Source organism: Taudactylus pleione, unplaced genomic scaffold, assembly GCF_031769625.1.
Source record: "Taudactylus pleione unplaced genomic scaffold, aTauple2 ptg000778l, whole genome shotgun sequence".
Lineage (NCBI taxonomy): Eukaryota > Metazoa > Chordata > Amphibia > Anura > Myobatrachidae > Taudactylus > Taudactylus pleione.
Window position 1 is genome coordinate 509,163 of NW_028285180.1, and position 21,506 is coordinate 530,668.

The following is a 21,506-nucleotide window of genomic DNA, read 5'->3' on the forward strand; positions in this document are numbered from 1 at the left end:
CTCCTCACCTGATGGGATGGGTATGTATGGATCAACATTCTGAACATGCACAAAAACAAGGGGGCAGCAGTATGGCCAACCCAGTATTCTGACATGGTAGTACTGCAATGCAAAGCATTTGGACCAAGTCGGCGTTAGAAATTTAAATCTGATGATTAAAGCTTTAGACAGCATTTCTACTATGTCGGCATGCTGGGTTTGACATACCGCTCTCCCTCTCTTCCTTATCGACATTCTGAATGCCAATAAGCCAACTACATCGCCTTCTGACACTCCGCATGCGCACCAGTAATTTTCTGAAAAACAGAGGAGGATGGAGATTTCAGGAGAGGGATATGCACAAAGTGGTTTCCGCCCTCTGAAGATGCAGTTACTCATATAATGGGGCTGCAGACTGAAGCACTAATTAACCTCTTGCACAAGATATCAGTGCTATCTCCTGCATTAGGCTATTGTTACATAGCCCCAATACTTAAATTCATGTGAAAACTGCAGTTTCCACATGAATTAACCTTTTATTTGGCATTTTTGCTCTCAAGCGACATGAAATTCATATTATAGTTATGCTGTAGTGTTTACAATTTTGTTCTTTGGAGCTTTCAGTGATTGCCAAATAAAGAGTTAAGTAAAAAAAAAAATGGCTTGATACATAGACCCCTAATCCATGCAAACACAAATATAGGTCGGTTAAGAATTAAATTGCGCTTTATGTTGACAGTTTTCTATTGACAATAAAACAGCCTCAAGTTTGCCAGCACTGCTTGATGAGATGAAGATCTACCATATAGCCCCTTGTTGTGATATCAAATCAATGCTCAATAATGTATTAGACTTAGATTTTCATCTCACTCCCAATAATAAAATGGAACAGGTGAAGAGCTAGATGATGATGAATGGGCAGAGAAATGAGAGCGCACCTGCTCCAACTTGTGAAATGAAGAGAATGCATATAAGCTGCTGTACAGCTGGCATTCCGTCCCAGTCAGGCTACAGAGCTGTATGCTGTAGGGGCTGTGCAGCCCCTGAGTTCTTCTTGCATATCTGGGGCATTTGTACTAAACTTCATTTTGTGCTACTGCTGATTTATCCCCTTCGCTGTGGAAAACGAGTAGGGCTCGTCCTCCCCATATCAGCTAGAGTTCGGAAGACGAGTCCCACTCATAGGGGGTGAGTCAGCCTCAGACGGAGATGCTATTACAGCTGCTAACATGGTAGCAGCTGTGATAGCACTATTATGGTAATGCGGCAGGAGGCATCATGCCTCCTGCATACATTATTGATCCAAACTGCGTCCATGGACACAGAATTGGATCATCTGCGGGATCATCGGCCGGCTGAGTGACCATGGGATCATTCTAGCCAACTGATGCAGATGCACAAAAGAGGCCAGGAAATCTCCCATCACCCGACACAGATCCTGGCCTCTTCCCTCCCCCGCAACGGCGGCAACACACCTCCATTTGGGGAAACGGAGGCCGTCGCCGCCCCCTCCCCACCCAGAATTGGCAGCAGACTGTCAATAACTGCGTGTGGGATCGCAGACCCGTACTGCACATGCGCTGTACGGGTCATGCACCTGCGCAGAGGAGGCACAATCAGATGTGCGCTAACCATAGTTCACATCTCTGAATCAGCCCCATAGCTCCCCTGCAAACTCAAACTAACCTTGTTTCCACCAGTTCAGGAGACTGCTCAGGACTTCCCAATGGTAAATTCGGGGGAGGCGGGAACTTTAAGTTCCTCAATCTCCCCCACCATATAACTTAGAGAAATGGGGTTACCTTATTTGAAAAGGATGCCCCCATAAACACTGGTGATCACACTGATCACCAGACATTAACCCTGCACTACAGAAAAATAATGTAGTCTAGGCATGAGAAAAGATCTTCCCCAACCGGGCTACAAATAATTAAGGGGCACCCACTTTAGACAGGTTGATCCCCCTCTTTCAAATGTTGGGGCCCTTTAGTACATACTGTCTGGTGATCACCAGGCAATGTTACCCCACGATACGGAAACACTTGTATACTCCTATAGTGACAGCTGCACCCTATTGGGCACCCATATTTGAAAGCAGAGTGTCCCCACTTTCCAATAATGTTGCCCACTAGTAGCTATTATATGGTGATTACCTGACAATATTACCGTGTGCTATGGAAAATAGACATTTCTGTATATAGACGAGAGGGCACTACAGTATGTGCCGATAAGCCATAATCACACCTGTAAATGTGGGGTCAGTCACATACCAAAGATGGAAGTCCCCTCTTTCAAATTATGGGGTCCTCACAGCAGCTACTGTATTGTCTGGTGATCACCAGACAATATTGCTCAGCGATACGGAAAAAAAATTGTTTTACATAATCTCCCCCATACTGGCTTGCACACACACACGTGGGCCCCCTGTCTGAAAGAGGGGAGTCTTCTCTTTGAGACAATGTGCTCCCTTAGTAATTATTACCTGGTGATTACCAGACAACAACGGCAACCGTGCACAAAACATTTTACACAGGTGGGGGGGCTAATGCCCATATCTCCCCCATCTTATGTGAAATAAAGAAAAAAAGTGGTCTCTCTTTTAGGGCCTGGTTCACTACGGAACGTAATTCTGCTTATATGCACGCCCACTTCCCCTTACATCTGTATACTAGGGGAACATAGCGAAACAATCGGTAACATCGGACCCATAAGCACACTTGCACAAGCCCTGACCTTACTCAGAAATAGCAAACAGCCACGCATGCTATCCATGCTATGGATGCTTATGGCCACGCAGTTGATAATTTATGCATGCCCCTGCAACGGCATTGAAACGCACTGACACGCCTGCGTTCGTTAGCCCCCCACCACCACCCACAAACGGCACTTCCTGTCAATCACTCTGCTTTGGGTCTGCGTAGTCTCTGCAAACGCAGTTTCCATCACAATTGCTAATTTGCGCACAGTGATGCATGCGCAGAATGCAACAAACGACCGATTGCGTTCGTCTTTGCCACTGCGTTCCTTGCTGAATTAGGCCCTTAGGTTGTCTAGTTTATAAAATGCTGGGACTTGTTGGACCACCACATTCTTTCAACACATACCGTAGTAAGCTTTTACATTGACACAGCAAAACAATTAAAGAAAAAAAGCCTTTTCATTGCAAGTGCAGATTTTTTTGTCACCTGCACATAGAATCCTGCTTTGTACTATTTTGTAAATGTAGACTACTGGCGAAACAAAAATCACAAAGCATTTCTTTCTGGTGTTTATAAGATGGAGAAAAAAAAAATCACATTTGCTTGAGGTTACCTTTTTCGAAATAAAAAACTTTTTTGGCCATTTGGTTTAAAAAAATAAATCATTTTTTTTACGTGTCTGAATGAGTAAAAAGACTAATGGTAATTCTGAAAATACAAAAGGATCAATCCAATCAGGTGCGGTAGTCGCAGTGCAGAGGTGCTAATTGACTGCCAAATGAGATGTGAGAGAAGTGCATAAAAAAGTGGCTAGACCATCCTGGAACCCCCAAAATTTGATCATTTCATTAGCAGGACCATATAGAAGACTGTTTGTGGGCATTAGGAAGATACTGCAGGTTTTTAAATGGTGTCAAATAACTGGTTTGTGCTTTTTTTTTTTTTTTAAAAAGCAAACTTTTTGTTTAATCTCAAATAAATTGATTGAAGAACTAAAAAAAAAAGTAAATAAGTAGGAAAAAAAAGGTGATTTGGGGGTACTTTGAGGACACCTTTTTAACCAAAAAAATTGGTTAAAAAAAAAACAATTTTTAAATATATAAAAAAATATATATTGTAATTTGAGGACATTTTTTTTTAACCCCCAAATATGATGTAATTATTGGACTAATTAAGCTAATTGGAAACTTCCAAGGGGTTCAGCACAGTGCCCCGACATTTTAACCTTAAAATAAAGAATTTCCTTTCCATCTCTCACCCTCAGGGAGGTGCGAATGAAAAAAATGCAAATTCAGTCTCACTGGTTCAGTGCGGAAATAAAAACAAGGTATACTTTTTGTGGGTTCTGTATAAAAAAAAAATCATTAATATTGATGATCTTAGAATGTAACAAGCGCAAATGTGAAAAAATTACCTCCGCACAAGGCTGCGAAAACCCTCAGCAGCTAAGGGGTTAATATGCATAACATATAATTTTAAATCCTGCAATACTCTGCTTTCCTTAGCCCCACTCCAGCACATCAAATAAAGCTTGTGGGGGGTCTGTATCCAGGGGCAGGAATTTTAGGGGAGTGTTCCTATATATACTGTATGCTATGTATATGTACAGTGACTCGGTTTTCTGTTCGTTGATAGCTCATCTGAATTGGTCCTTGATTCAGATTATCTATAATTTAATGCACTGTTGCCCGTGTGTGGGACCGAACAAGTCTGCGCAATCTATAGTGGCCGTTTATCTCCACAGGCATTGAACAAGCTGCTTTGCTAATATTTGCACTACTGCTGCGAGCACCAACAATAGTATCCCGTTCAAAGTCCATCAGATTGTGTCAACCAATATTCCATGAGTGATACACTTCATTAGTCTCTGCATACCTTCGCCTTTCCATTCTTATACAAATTCAGATATTTTACATCCGCATTATCTGCGGAAAAACTACTTTGCATAAAAATGCCTGGTGGTCCTAATAATTTGTTTATTCAGTGTTCTATAGATACACAAAATGGTAGTTGCTCAAATCAATTAATTGGTCCATCACAGGTGCATGTAAGGGAGGAGTTAATCTAGACAAGAAAAAACTATTTCATCAGCACACTGCAATGGACCAGCAAAAGAGTTGCACCCTACGTGATAATAGTAATGCAGAGATCTTCGTTACATACGCAAACATGGTATGAGGAGATGCCAGATAAAACAGTCTCCATTTATGAAAAAAAAATTTGGTCCGTCAGGGAAATGAGAACTTTCCCTGGGTGCACCTTTGGTATTAAGCCTTATTCTACGAAAATCATGTGGAAACTGCAGTATGTAATAATAGCCTATTGCAGGAGATATCACAGACCTCAGTCCCCATTCATTTCCATGGGGACTATATATGCCCCTATATACCAAGCTCCAAAAAAGCATAGCAATCCTCAGTTAACTGCTATGTGGCTACTGTATGAGGGCATTCTCGCAGGAGGTGTGGAGTATTTAAAAAGTTGTTTTGTGCCAGCTTGTGTTTCGCAGGGACAGTGTGTTCTTGCAGCCTCTACCTGCATAAATGTTTCATACATGGGAGAGTTATGTTAAAAAACAAAACATAACAAATAGACAAAAATTGCGGCATCATCACAGCGATTAATACATAAGCCCCAATATGATGTGATTTCTGACGCTAGTTAATTCCTGGAAATCACCAGTTGCCCCAGCAATTTTAGCAGTTGTTGATGAAATCTGTAACATGTATTGAATGAAAACATAACAAAATGATCTGTACTTCACTCCTTGTTATTGTATTTTGTACACTATGTCCTATCAACCTGGAAATAAAAATATTATTTAAATTAAAAATAATCATTGCCACTAATATATATTCAGGCATATATTTTATTACATTCATTGACAGTCTTAATGGATATTGGAGATCTATAAATATTGACTTAATAATATCAGTCAAATTAACCATTTATCATATCACTTGGCATTAAGCAAATCACATATTTGATAAAAAAAAAATACCAAAGCTAGAAAACCAAATCATTTTTTTTTGCAGAATTAAAAAAAAAAAATAACTTTTCTCCTCTCCCTTTTATATTGCTGTGTGGCTTAGGCTGTATTACTCCTTTGGAGGTTTGGCATATGGTTGTTGCTATAGCAACAATTTGCTACCTCATCCCAGCATCCATTGATTGCCCTTTTAAGAAGTGTCACTCTGCCCCTCCTCATCTGCTGTTCTCTTGTGTGTTGCTAAAGTAAGCAGCATCATTCAGACCAGGAGTGAAGGGACCAGCATAGAGAGACCTACAATGGATTTGCTTCTTCACAAGAAGGCAGGCAAGAATCCACGTGTCATGGACCTAGGCACAGAACTGACATTCATTTGACATTCACTAAAACAGACACAGAAGAGTCAATTACATAAAGGAGCGTACTGCACGTACAAGGGAACCTGCATTTGATGCGATGAAATGCTGTGACCCATCATATCAAAGCTATGACCTAAAGCAGAGATATCAGGGATAATTCCTAGATTTTTAAACTTGTTTCTGTTTTAAGATTTTGTTCATTGTGGTTATCTCCCTGCAACAGAGGACACGGTGGAGCACAGAGGTAAAAACAGGGGCAATATGAAGGACAAAGACTTTGTTGCCAATGTAGAGAGAGGGAAGCCTGCTACGTACACAGGGGACAAGAAAGCAAAAATGACAGCTAAAACCAATAAAAAATGGGTAAGATTGGCAACTGTTTTTGCCTATGTGTTGTCTGTCTCTCTAGCTGCTATAATACTAGCTGTCTATTACAGTTTGATATGGAAGCCTGTAAGAACAAGTGGAGAGCTAGCACATACTAGTCCAAGCCCTGGAGGACTCTATACTTCTATTTCCAACAATGCAACTATTGTGTCTGATGAAACACTTGTCAACAGCAGTGCCAGGGCCAGCCTGGATCCAGCAAAGCAGTCACGTAACCAGGCAGTGGTTTCAGAAAACACAGAATATGTAGGTACCCCAACACCTGCAACTTATGACACATCTGCAGCTGAGCACAAGGTACTTGTGGGAACCGTAAGTGACACACCATCGGTGAAGGCCCAGATATACAACAACAAAGAAACTGTGACTTCATCCACAAAGGTAAACACCAATGCTGGAACGGAGGCCTTAAAATCAGGCTTTGAAGACGCTGCACCAGACAACATCACCTCTACACATTCACCCCACACAGAAACAGACACTCCAGCATCTGTAGCGGTGCCACTTATTCAGACAAACCAATATACTACAGGAATTCCTGAAGCATTTGCATCAGCACAAGACAGTACAGATATTGTGGACCACTCACTGACTGATCATTTAATTGAGGAAACAAGTGGAAGTACGGAATCATTAAAGCATCAAATCAGTGAAGCTGAAAGGAACCATGACCCTCCAGGCTACACAGATAGCACTTCACATACATCTCTTGCAGGAAGCCTATAGGAGCCTGTAATAATGACTCTTCAGGGAGCATACAAAGCCTTTTTTTCTATGTAATGGAAGTGTGAGGATCTGTGCATTTTTAATGCTAGTTCTGCCTCACTGGCTGGCTATTGCCACTTTCCTATCCTGTAACTCAACATACTTCTATTACAGCCAAATGTTTTGTCCTAGTGGTAGGGCAGGATTATTTTCTTAGATTCTGTTTTACTGCTCAATAATGTTCTAACTGACTCTGGGATTAAAATTCAGCATTCGAACAAGTAAGGACTTTCTACACATCAGATGAAACAAAATCTATTTATTTTTGTTTAAATAAAGGCGGCTTGTTTTGTTGGGAAAGGAGTTTGCTTAGATAGCTATAGTATAGTATTTATGTGACATAACTCACAAGGAGTGGATCTCAGGTATGTTAATAGAATGAACGTATGAAACCTCCTGTATAAACGTCTGTTGCTTTCATTTTAAATCAGGGTATGATGCATAAGAACATATTATTTTAAGGGCTATTTACACAGCATGAGTAGTAATTAAATATTTTCTTTCAAATAACTGCTGCGGTTTTTTTCTATTGTGATGGGTACATTGCTGTATTCAGTTCTTTGCCTTCAGCTTAACGTGTTTATGGCAGAGGTTCTCAAACACAGTCCTAAAGGCTCCCCAACAGTTCATGTTTTTGAGATATCCATAGTTGAGCATAGGTGGTTAAATCAAATTGACTGAGGTACTGATTAAGTCACCTATAGTCAAGCATGCATATCCTTAAAACCTGGACTGTTAGGTTTTCTTGAGGACAGAGTTTGGGAACTTCTGGTCTATGGAGTTTAATTACTATTCAACACTTTTTACAGACTGCTGATTTTCAGTGGTTTTGACATGGGATTAAATTCAGTGATTTTATATATATTTATTTATTTTTAATAAAATGTAATACATAATGCCGTTTAGTAAATAAACTCTTATATGTCAGTTACTGTGGGGTTCTGTCAAACTGCTTCGCTGAATGTGCGGCATAGGAAGCGTACTTGTACATTTGTAGCTTGCTGATGGAACTGGTTCTATTGCTGAGGACATAATTGGGCTTAACTCTCCCCCTAGTGCCTAACCCTAACCTTCCCTACCGCAGCCGAGCCTTTGCTCCCGCAGCCTAAGCTCCCATAGCTTAACCCTAACCTCTTCTCCCATAACCCAACCCTAACCTCCGCTCCCACAGCCTAACCCTAACCTCCACTCCTGTAGTCTAACCCTAACCTCCTCTCTCGTAGCCTAACCCTTACCTCCTCCCGTAGCCTAACCCTAACCTCCACTCACGCAGCCTACCCCTAACCTCCCCTCCCGCAGCCTAACCCTTACCTCTCCTCCCGTAGTCTAGTCCTTACCTCCCCTCCCGTACCGTAATTCTAACCTCCCCTGCAGTAGCCTAACCCTAACCTCCACTCCTGTAGCCTAACCCTAACCCCCCCTCTCGTAGCCTAACCCTTACCTCTTCTCCTGTAGCCTAACCCTAACCACTAGTCCTGCAGTCTAGCCCTTACCGCTCCTCCCATAGCATAATTCTAACCTCCCCTGCAGTAGCCTAACCCTAACCTCCCCTCCCGTAATGTAATTCTAACCTCCCCTGCAGTAGCCTAACCCTAACCTCCCCTCCCGCAGCCTACCCCTAACCTCCCCTCCCACAGCCTAACCCTTACCTCTCCTCCCGTAGCCTAGCCCTTACCTCTCCTCCTGTAGCGTAATTCTAACCTCCCCTCCCGCAGCCTAACCCTAAGATCTGCATTAGGAGCCATAACGTTTATGCTATTTTAATGACATTTTTATTGCATGTTTAGAATTAAGTAAAATTTAAAGTTAATTATTGCATCAATGTTCTCTATGGTTACACTTGCATGCATATCACCTTACATTGACTGAGCGCATTAATTATTTTCTTTATATTGTTAAAATGTTGACAGGTAATGTGTTGACATTCTCCAACAGGTGAAATTTCGACATTGTCAGAATGTCGACATTTGAGATAGGCTGCAGGGCGGAGGGTTAGGGATAGGCTGCAGCCCGGAGGGTTAGGGATCATCGCAGCACTGACCCGGAAGTTAGTCACATGACCGCCAGGACCCGGAAGCTTCTCTGGACTAGCTGCAGTTGTCAGAAGCAAGGTATGTCACAACTAAGCCATCATGGATGAAATATCGACATTCTAACTTGACAATCAATTTGTAGACAGTGATGACAACATGGTCAAGATCGACAATATGACCATGTCGACATATCATACTATACCCATATAATCAGTGCGGTAACAGGGCACTGTGCCAGCCCCGCCCACTGAGCCTCTGATACCAACAGGTTGTGCAGAAGGGGGCATGACCAGCTGCTCGGGTAAGTGCAGCGATGAATGGCCGTCCGATTGGCTACATATACTGTGCAGGGTGCCCGTCTGGAGCGTCCACAGGATGCTTCATTGGTGCTGCAGCAGCAATCCTGGTTGCAGGGCCAGGAGGCATGGCGTACTATGGGACTTACTGATATCGCCAGTGTTTTGTCTCCCTCCAGCATCCAAGATGCTAATACATCTCGGTGTTATTGTTACCTGCTTCTCCTCAATAAGAGGCGACATGGGAGCAGCTTTAGTTGCACGATAAGTGCCCTAATAATACATCTCTGCCTATTAGAGCTATAGGCTGTTCTGAATAAGGAAACTTGAATTATGGCCACATTGTACTTTACAAAAAAATAAACTACTCTAGATTGAATATATTTTTCTTTCAAATAAAGTCAAGTAATTATGTTTTTTTTCCACTTTACTATTTTCAATTAAAATGTGTTTCCTTGTTTGATATACACCCATGCTGTACTGTGTGCTATTTCCAAAGTGTTATAATTTTATTATCATGGACTAACAAACTGCCAACATCTCCTGCAGTGCTGCACACAGGACATGTTAAATCGTTTGAATTATGTTATATATCATTTTATGCTAGAATCTCATCATTGGTGAGTGCCACCAGATATGGTATAGGGTGCCCATTTAATTGTATTGGTACCTTATTTGTAGCAATGTAAAAACACTGCTAAAGCTGGCCATACACACTACAATTATCGGGGCGATCCGCCTGATATCGGCGGATCACCCCGATAATTGTAGCGTGTGGGGGGGCGACCGAGGGTTAAATATTGCTCGGTCGGGCATGCCGGATTGTCCAGCATGCCGGATTGTCCAGCATGCCCGTCCGATGCGATATTTACCGGTAAACTGTCGGCCACATCGGGCAGTGTATGCCCAGCCGTGGCCGACAGACACATTTCCTGTGTTCCTTCCTACGGAAGGAACAGGGAAATGTCTCCTCCCCCGGGGGCGGAGCGCAGATGTCGGGCTGATACACTGTGATAGAAATCTCACAGTGTATGCCGGCGACATCTGCGGCTGGCAGGCTGCCAGATAAAATCTCTGTCGGTCTGGGAGAAATGGAATATTCAGTGCTGCTCTTCTAATGTTGGGTTGTCTAGGCTGGAAGGAAGCGCCAGACTGATCCACAGTGGTGTCATTTTAGCTAGATTTAGAGTTTATATAACCACACACAGTGATTCCAAATAACCTATGAAAAAAAACAGCAATGAGTGTAGATGACTCCTTTTGGGTGGTGGTCTGCCCCAAATTTTACATCTGTTGTCTTGTATCATACCATGTATCATATAAATTTAGCAATTTTTGGATAGGGTTTTTTATGTTTGGAAGCAGTTATAAAATACTAGATTAGAGTTATGTAATTTGGGATCAAGGAGTAAATATAAGCCCTCATCCATAATTGTATAGTATTGGGTGTTTGGCCCTGCTTTGGTGCATATATAAATACTAGGGTAATGCTGGGTACACATTGGACGATATGCTGCCTAATCCGGAGATCGGACCGACATATCGGGCACATCGTCTAGTGTGTACCCGCCATGTCGCTAACGATGCGCCCTACCGTGCGTCATCATCGATATCCTCCATCGGCCTTACATGCAGAGCCGCCAAAGGCCATGCTGCCGAATGCAGCATGGCCCCCGCCGTTGCTGCCCACATCGGCAAGTGTGATGCCCAGGACCGGCAATAGAAGTCTTTGTGCCCATTACACTGATATCTCTGGGGCCCCCCCTCAACCCCTCCTCTGCACAACCCACACAAACACAGGTGTATGTGGACACATCTGCATAGATACATACTGTGACCGGACGCCTTTCGTCTAGGCCGGCCCTGGTCACGGGTTAGCGCTTTAGGACTCCCACTCACAGTGACCGCCTGTCACTGACTCCGCCCACTGCGTCGTGGGCGTGTAACGATGCTGCCACCACCAAACTCTACCATCTGCGTTTGGAACCGCTTATTAGGTACACTCAGGCTCTTACCTCGGCAACTGGAACCGCTACTGCTGCATATGCGTTTGACTAGCTGTGGCCACACCCCTGATTGGTGTCGGCTATTCCCACCTAATCCCTCGCAATGGACCAGGTCTGCACGGGTAGCTTGGCAGAGGGCTTGAACTTGGAGACACAGAGCTCTTACCCAGAATACCCGGAGAATGGAATAGCGTTTGGTGCAATTCTTTTGGTCGCAGGATTGAGGCAATTGAAGTAAAGGCAACAGTGTTTATTGCTCTCAGTCTTAAAGAAGACTCGTCCCTTTGGATCGAAGGGGAATAATCAGCATATAATTCAAGATGTTACAGGAATCAAACAGCAGGTCTTCTCCACACAGGATTTACAAAGATGTACCACATACAGGGCTCACAGGCCCTGATTCAGAGCCGGACACTCTGACAGAGCGCTCGCTCTGAATCAGGGCCGGTCTTTTTTTTTTTTTTTTTTTTGAACGGCCTCCTGGCCGCTTGCATAGCTGTGGGTGACCACCCACAGCTATAGCGAGCGGCCAGGAAGCTGGTTGCAATGGTCAAGACCATCGCGACCATCGGGCTTGCGACGAGACCCTTGTGGTAGGGTCTCGTTGCCACAAGCCCCAGAGAGATTTCGGCTGTAACAGAGCCGGAATCTCTCCACTGACTTCACTTGTGATGTCAGTGGGGCCGGTCCCAAACGGTAGGCGTTCACATGGGAACGCCTCCGTTTGGGCAGCCACCCCCCCGGCCCGCCCACCAAAGGGGGCGTGCTATCACTCAACATCGACAGCACGCCCCCTTTGGTGCGAGACCCGGAGCGACGGTTTGCCCGTCGCTATCCGGGTCTCGCGCATGCACACGACGGAGCTGGCCACCATCGACCCGGTTCTGAGCACTCAGCGCTTGCGACCGGGTCTGAATCAGGCCCACAGTCCCTCTTTTTATGTCATTCTTACACACAATATCACAGGGGGGTAAATCCGCCCTGTGTTCGACTCAACCAATCATCCTGTCTCACATAATATAATTTAACCACATATTACATTTCAAAGGAATCACCCAAACCTAAACACAAAACTGATTTATCATATAGTAATAACTGTCTCCTAAAATGTTGATAGAACATTTCACAGGAAATAGTAAATTACATTCATCCTTCCCAATTGAAGTATCAATCAGTTTGGCATTTCCAACCTTAACACATTCAGTGACCTCCAAAAGGGGTTCCTTAAAAACAAATTGTCTTTTCAAAGGAAGTTCTGTAACTGAAGGGTTTGGCTATATGACACCTTCAAACAGAAGCCTTCCAGCCAGGGTTCACTGACCACAACAGGTCTTCCTATTCATCAGACCTCCTGCTAGGAAATCACAATCAGCATCTAATTTCTGCAGACACAGAGGCTGGTCATGTCATATACAAAAAGTGCATTAAACCCATTTTACATTTAAAATCATACATTTTAAATACATGTCTTGGCTCAGTGCAGCACATTCCATTTTGAATACGTTTTTATGTTTAAACACTCGGCGCCTAGCAGAGTACACATTTACATTGGGCGCCTGGCGCCTTTTGTCCTTTTAAAAATGGCGCATCAGCATGAGGGTTAATCCCCTCAATGGCTTGGCAGCCATTTTAATCACGTGTGGTCGGCCTCCGGCCACACATACATACATTGAACTCAAACACCAGAAACTCCTGTCAACGTGTCGATTACGTGCAGCACTCAGCTCCTAGAACAGTAAGGGAGCTGGCACTTCACACAGGCTAGTCCCCGGGGCAGCCTGCACCTCTGGCACCTCTGGCACCCCCGGTGTGACCAAAAAAACGGAGGTTTGGGCCGTGAGGTCATGCCCTCATCCACGAGGTCACACCCCCTTATTTGCTGACGCTCAGTACTAACTCCCCACACCGAGTGTAGGTAGAGTGTGTCTGCACACTGGGGGACAGGGAGACCAAGCTCCCACTGCGTCCAGCGCTGAAACATTTAAAGTTTAAAAGCACAGTACACATGGTTTATAGTAAACTGTATTAATATACACATATCTTGCGGTAGAGCACTGCATCTGCAATGTATTGGTGTATAAAGTGTAGTAGTATAGTCTATGACATGTTTGAATATATATTTGTGTGTCATATGGGTTAACGATACTTAATCAGAACCTCTTTATACCCCTGCCTATACCTTCTAAAATCCTTCCTATAAACCTCTAAGAATAACGCTTATTTGCGTACGCAGTCATACTGTAAATAAAGACTTAGACGTGGAATCTGTGGTTCCAAAGCACAAAGTATTATTCAAGTAAAAGTATAGTCAGTTACACGCTATTGATCCAGACACAATTTAGACGCAAAGGAAATATACAGACCCAAGTACAGTATACATACGCAGCGCTTCCGGACCCGGATGATAGGTATCAGCAAGAAACCCCGTCGTCATTCAGCAAGAAGACTAAAAACCCAGCATTTGAGCATACATTTATACCCCCCCAGAATACAATGGACAATAGAGGAGTTTGTTGCTGATGTCATTGGTTCCCAGGGGAGAAGCATCTGTTACAGAACATTTAACAGGCTAGTTCAAATAGACTCTCCCTGCCTCTAACAGCTGGGGGTCTTCCCTTCCCACCCCCCAGTGCTGCATAACAGTTGTTCCTAAAATATACATTTTGTTGTTTGTAGTCTCTGCGGTCCATAAGTTGCGAATGCATGATGTGATCTCCACACCGATAGTACCGGAATTCTGTTGAAATAGTACGCATCAGTACGGACCCAAACACTGCTTTCTTATCATGTACAGAACCTAAGTTATCAAATATCTTTATTTCACAGCTTTTAAACTAACTGAACCAACTTAAATCATATACTTTAAAGCTTACTAAACCTTATGTGTGAATGTGTAATGTGTGAGTGAGCGGGGTTTGATATAAGGACGCTAGCTAACTTGGGGCAGATGCGTGCGCATAAAGCTAATTATACAGCGGTTTCATACAAAGTCCTATGCATTCGCTAATATGCGACTAGTTAACAGCGCAATTGTGAGTATTAATGTGTGTATGAGGAATGATGAAAGATGCAATCGCATGTTGCTAATAGTAATATCGCCACATGTACTAAAGGGTAAGTTTATCTAAAATGGCGCTTAGGCGGCCATTCGCAAAATGGCGTCTTGCGATCTCATTTCCAAAATGGAGTCTTGCAGCCAGTCGCAAGATGGCGTCGTTGCGATTGAATTTTAAACTGAACTTGTCTCAGCCAATTATTCAGCTTCAACAGTCCACCCTTTGATAGCAAACAACATGCTATCACATGCCATCCAATGTTTTCCCTTTTTGCAATTCTAAAATTTCCGTGGTATTCAGCGGAAATGGCACCAACTCTACATTATGCTGTCCCTGTGGCACATGTGAACACACCCAGCAATCAGTTTGATTTAACACTTTGCCTACCATGCTATGATAATCCTCTAGAGGATACCCACCCCAGTACGGATTATATTTAGGTTGGCACCGTTGGATACAATTCTCATCAACTAGGGACCCACAAAGCTCACAAATACAGGAATCTTCAGACGATAAACCTCCACACCTTCCCCGAGTATCCGGAATGACAGCTCTCTTAACAATAACAGTACTAAGATTGGTCAGACACTCCCCTGATTGGCATTGCACTCCTCCTGACTCCACTCCATCGGCACTGCCATCAGCTCCCGTTTCCTCAATCGGTCCCCCATCACAGACACTGGATATCCCCGAACTGATCAGGATGGTGAACACTTTAAAAGAGAATATGAAAATGAACACAGCAGGCCCGTCCATTTTAACAACAAGTCCTGCAAAATTTCTCTCAGTTCAGGTATCTCACTACGAACTTTTCAATCCTCCCGGAACAAGCTCGCGAGTGACAGGTCCACACTATCAGCCTTGTCTCCGCCTTGTTTCTCCACTGGTTGATTGACCTTTTTGCAGTGAGTGGAATGGACCCAGGTATCTCTCTCGGCCACCTTCAAAGATGTAGTAGTCGTCAGCAGCACCTGGTATGGACCTTCCCACCGATTAGTGGGAACGCAAGAAATTTCTGATCATAACATATTCTCCTGGTTCAACATCATGACAGTTAATTTCAGGCATATCATTAGACAACAATTTCAGTTTCTGCTGCTGTTGCTTTAACTGCTTACTCATTGATATAAGATACTTTACAGTTACCTCGTTGTTACCCTTCAAGTCTTCCTGAGGACTTATAATTAAATGAGGTTGTCTACCGAACAGTATTTCAAATGGGGACAGATTTAGAGGGGTCTAGGAGTGGTCCTTATGCTATGTAGGACCAAAGGTAATGCTTCTGGCCATCCTAGTCCAGTCTCTGCCATAATTTTACTTAATTTATTTTTAATAGTCCCGTTCATCCTCTCTACCTTGGCACTGGCTTGCGGTCGGTAGGGGGTATGAAGTCGGCTATTAATACCCATCAGCTTACACATATTTTGAAAAACATCACCTGTGAAATGAGTACCCCTGTCACTCTCGATGATTTTAGGGATACCATACCTGCATACAAATTCCTGGACTATTTTCTTGGCAGTAAACGCAGCAGTATTAGTGGCCGCTGGGTAGGCCTCAACCCAGTTAGAAAATACGTCTGTGCACACTAATACATACTTAAGGTTCCTGCAGGGTGCTAATTGGATGAAATCAATTTGTATCACCTGGAAAGGTCCATCAGCCGGTGGAATGTGGGACAGTTCGGTAGGGATCTCTTTCCCTATGTTCTTTCTCAAGCAGGTCAGACAGGACATTGCTATCTTCTCTGCTTGTGAAGAAAAACCTGGTGCGCACCAGTATGCCCTCACCAACTTGCACATACCCTGTTTACCCAGATGAGTTAGACCATGTGCTGCCTCAGCCAGGCTGGGGTAATATGCCTTGGGGGCTACTGGCTTACCATGTCCGTCCCTCCAGAGCCCGGAGGACTCTTGCCCACATCCCTTGGACTTCCAAATGGATTTTTCCTGAATTGAACACAAATTTTGCATCTCAATTAATTTCAGCATATCAATAGTTTGGAATGACATAATTGTTTCAGCTGAAGAAAACATTTTTAACCCTGCTGCCCATTTTGCAGCTTCATCAGCTCTGTTGTTGCCCAGTGACACCGGGTCATCCTCACATGTGTGGGCTTTGCATTTAATTACTGCCACTGCTTTGGGCAGTTGGATTGCTTTTAAAAGATGTCATAAAATTTCTCAGACGCCATAGAGCCCCAAAATAGTGCACCACCCCGAACGCGTACCTCGAGTCAGTGTAAATGTTAGCAGATTTGCCTGCTGCCAGTTCACATGCTCTAGTCAGTGCTACTAACTCTGCCACCTGGGCTGAGTGAGGAGGACCGAGAGGTTTAGCTTCCATGATGTCTGTGTCATTTACAACAGCATAACCTGTACATAATTCACCTGTGTCTGTTTGTCTATGACAACTCCCATCCGTATAAAAAGTTACATCCACATTCTCTAAAGGTGTGTCATGTATGTCAGGTCTAGCAGTAAATGTCTGATTCAGATATGTCATACAATCGTGCGTATCATTATGTCTGCCGAACTCACCTCCCAGACAAAAAAGATTTACAGATGCACAACTCCAACATTACTCATTATGTATAATACATTTTGCAATAGCATTTTGCAAATAATAAAAGAGGTTTTGGCATAATCATGGCCATGGTTATGGGCCTACCCACCGTGCCCAGGTAACCTCTGAGGGTAGGTCCCTAACATACTGGAGTTGAAATCCAGAGCGCAGGACACCCCCAAACCAGCCCAGCTGAACCATCCCTGGGCATCACTCCAATAAGGAAAGGTGAAGTGTAAAAAGGTGTAGGATAGATAAGAGCAGCTGCTGCTGCATGTAGGGAGGGGAGAAATAAAGATGTGAAAATAATACATATATATTAAACAAACAATGGAAGTGCTAAAAGTGAAAGAAAGGAAAAATGTGTATATAATGCGATGCCCTGAAGCAGCCCAACCAAAGCAATCCAGGGGACCCACACCCCAAAAATCAACCCTTAGCTGCACTACAGTATAAACATTTTTAGGACTTACCTAGATTGTGCCTCTTGTTAAAGTGCAGTCAAAATGCCAGATCCCTGCTTAAAACCAATTAGGGACAGGTGGGAAGGGGTGCTAGCCTAGATTGAAAGCGTCTCATACCTTCAAGTGTGCATAAGAACACACTAAATAGAATATGTGGAAAGGGGGGCCCTAGACTGCACACCCTGAAAATATATGTAATGGGAGGTGCTACCTGTGGAGACTATTGTTGCAAACAGACAAAAAAGATTTACAGATGCACAACTCCAACATTACTCATTATGTATAATACATTTTGCAATAGCATTTTGCAAATAATAAAAGAGGTTTTGGCATAATCATGGCCATGGTTATGGGCCTACCCACTGCGCCCAGGTAACCTCTGAGGGTGGGTCCCTAACATACTGGAGTTGAAATCCAGAGCGCAGGACACCCCCAAACCAGCCCAGCTGAACCATCCCAGGGCATCACTCCAATAAGGAAAACTGAAGTGTAAAAAGGTGTAGGATAGATAAGAGCAGCTGCTGCTGCATGTAGGGAGGTGAGAACTCACCTCCCGCCAGCAACTCCTCTCCTTCCACCCTTTGTACATCATGTTGTACATATGGTAGGTATGTTGCTGGATTCAGCGTACTGCAACGTTTAACAGTAATATTTGCAGGAGCAATTAGAGCTAGTTCCCATTTGGTGAACCTAGCCGAGGAGACGTGTCTGGTTTGAGCTGAGTTCAACAGAGCAGATACAGCATGGGGAGTGTAGACAATCATATCATGGCCCAATACTACGTCCTCACTTTTACTCACCAATAGAGCGGTAGCTGCTACACTTCTCAAACAGGTGGGGAGTGATCTTGCTACCGGGTCCAATTGGGCAATGTAGTATGCTACGGGCCTACTGGCATCACCATGATTTTGTGTAAGGACACCTGCAGCACAACCATCGGCTTCCGTACAATACAAATCAAAAGGTTTTTCATAATCAGGTATTCCCAATGCAGGAGCTCTTGTCAGACTATCCTTAAGATTAAAGAAAGCCTGTTCTGATTCCTCTGTGTGTATGACACGATCGGGCTTTGAGGAAGAGACTAATTCCTGTAAAGGTAAGGCCAAAATAGAAAAACCTGGGATCTACATTCGGCAATATCCACACATCCCCAAGAAGGTACGAATTTGCTGTCGATTCTGCGGCAGTGTCTTGTTTTTATGGCCAGGATTCTATCATTTGTAAGATGTCGTAACCCCTGGGTTAGGCTGTGTCCCAAATATTTTACTCTGGATTGGCACGGCTGTAACTTGTCCTTAGCCACCTTGTGTCCTGTATGCGAGAGATGAAGTAACAAAAGTTTAGTATCATTCAAACATGACATAAACGAGTCAGAACATAGCAATAAATCGTCCACATATTGAATTAGAACAGATCCATTGGCAGGTTGAAAAGATTGTAAACAGTCGTGCAATGCCTGGGAGAAGATACTGGGGCTGTCTATGAAACCTTGGGGTAATCGTGTCCATGTATATTGCACACCTCTGTATGTGAATGCGAATAGGTACTGACAGTCAGGGTGGAGAGGCACAGAGAAGAAAGCAGAACAGAGGTCAATGACAGTGAAATGGGTTGCATTTGGTGGGATCTGCATCAGGATGAAAGCTGGATTTGGCACTACAGGGAATTGGCTCTCTACTACCTTATTAACACCTCTAAGGTCTTGCACCAGCCTATAACCCCTCCCACCACTCTTCTTTACTGGAAAGATGGGACTGTTGGCTACACTAGCTGTACGAACTAAAATTCCCTGTTGCAATAATCGCTCAATTATTGGAAATACCCCTAATTTTACCTCCTGTTTTAGTGGGTACTGGGGAATTTTTGGAGATTGCCTACCGCCTTTTAAATTTACCATTACGGGGTTTACGTTTGCCATTAATCCAGTGTCCTGTCCATCTTTAATCCAAAGGGAATCTGGAATTAGGGACAACATTTCATCTACCTGTGATGGAGTTTCATTCAAAACTGTAGAGTGATACATTATCCTTTGAGGAGTGTCTAACATATCCCGCACCTTGTATACCATTCTCTCTGGGATATCTAAATATACACCATCAGGGGTGCAATATATAACACATCCCATTTTACATAACAAGTCTCTTCCCAGTAGGTTAGTAGGAGTCGCAGCAGCCAGAAGGAAAGAATGTCTGGTATGCAACGGCCCAATAGTAACCTCTGTGGACTTTGTTAAATGATAACGTTCCACTTTACCTGTTACACCCATTGTTGGTACTGTCTCGTTGGTCACCTGTAAATTAACGGGAGATTTCATCACTGACCTGGTCGCCCCTGTGTCTACAAGAAAAGGATATTCAGTACCAGCTACATCAACCATCATGACCGGTTCTTCCCTAGTACTTCCCGTTAACCTGACTATCTGTAGACTACAGGTATGACCTGACCCCTAGCGTTGGCTACCATTCTCCAATAAAGCATTTACGGCTACAATTGGAGCTGGTGCCTGCTGAACATTTGCTGGCCTCTGTGCATATCCCTTATGGGGATATCCAGGTCTTCACTGATGTGGGATCCATACTCTTTTTACTGTACAGTTTCTACTTAAGTGTCCTGTTTGTTTACAATTGAAACATGTCCATGATTCAGGTGAAAGCATGTGTTGTTGTGAAGTTTGAGCAGAGGGTAAAGGTGGTGGATATGGGTAAGGATAGGGAGGGTAAGGGTATTGTGGGGGATATGAGTATGGGACCTGTGGTTGTATTGGATTAGTGGGGTAGAGCTGTGTTTGTTGTTGTGTGAGGTTAGTGAGGGCAGGTGTAAGTGTGTGTGCAGGTGCCAGTGTGTCTGTTGGCTGTGATGTTACCGTCGTTCCTTCCAGAGCTTGTATACTGACAGCCATTAGTTTTTCGCTCTGGATCTCCCTCTTTTTTGAGATGTTTTTGTCATGTTCTATGGCAGACTCTATGAGGTTATCTATTGTAAGTCCCGTCCAGCCAGGCTGTGAGGTCTGAACCCGAGTTTTTAAATTCTCTTTCAGACCGTCCATTAGTATCGTGACTATCATTCCCCTGTGGTGAGTGCTATCTTTAATATCTTCTATCCCAGTGTACTGGGTGATAGCCTGCAGAGCCCGGTCGCAAAAGTCTTCTGCAGTTTCACTCTCCTTTTGTTTGATTGTGAAAAATTTTTTCCAGTTAACTACTACTGGAAAATATATACCCAATTGAGTCACAATGCGGGAAATGTTACCTTGGTTTACTTGGTCTGTTAAGGGAACGTCGCCATCCGATACACAATCCGTGATAAATTTTGTCACATCAGTATTGCATGGCAGACAGGCCCTTAACACCACACGCCAATCTTTATTAGTGGGCTCATGAGAACTACCCAAATTTCTCAAAAATCTTTGACATTTGGCTAGTTCCTTTTTGGGATCGGGGAAATCATTTATGATGGATTTTAGTTCTGCTCTTGTCCATGGACAATGCATTACTACTTCCCTCGTGGGCACTACACCATTTGCATCCGCATTTCGATTCGGAACAGTTATTGTCCGAATGGGATGCAGACCGGTAGCGTTGCTACCTCTGACCTGGTTACCTGGCTGGGGGTTTAATCTGCTGCTGCTACGTATGGTATTAACAACTTCCTCTATGGGTGCAGAGTGTGTTAACACTTCCCTTGCTGTTACCGATGGAGATGGCGGCACCACCCGTGATTGTGGTGATGCAGCATCTATCATTTGCACAGCATGGGAAATGGCAGACATTACAATAGGCTCATCATCCACATCATAAACATTTTCTTTATGGTTGCTTAAGAGGGGGTACAAATTGCTTGTTACATTTTTATGGGTATTTTTGGTAACTGTACTTGCACCTCCATCCACATAAGGTGGGGGACGTGAG

At 43.7% G+C, this 21,506-nt stretch overlaps 1 protein-coding gene across 1 annotated transcript; it reads left to right on the plus strand.

Annotated features, from left to right (window-relative positions):
- The first annotated feature begins 5,925 nt into the window (after positions 1-5,925).
- Positions 5,926-8,937, plus strand: LOC148475108 (uncharacterized). Its single transcript, XM_088457719.1, has one exon. It carries the CDS (start codon positions 6,288-6,290, stop codon positions 7,137-7,139), a length of 852 nt encoding a protein of 283 aa, XP_088313845.1. The 5' UTR covers positions 5,926-6,287; the 3' UTR covers positions 7,140-8,937.
- Positions 8,938-21,506: the final 12,569 nt, after the last annotated feature.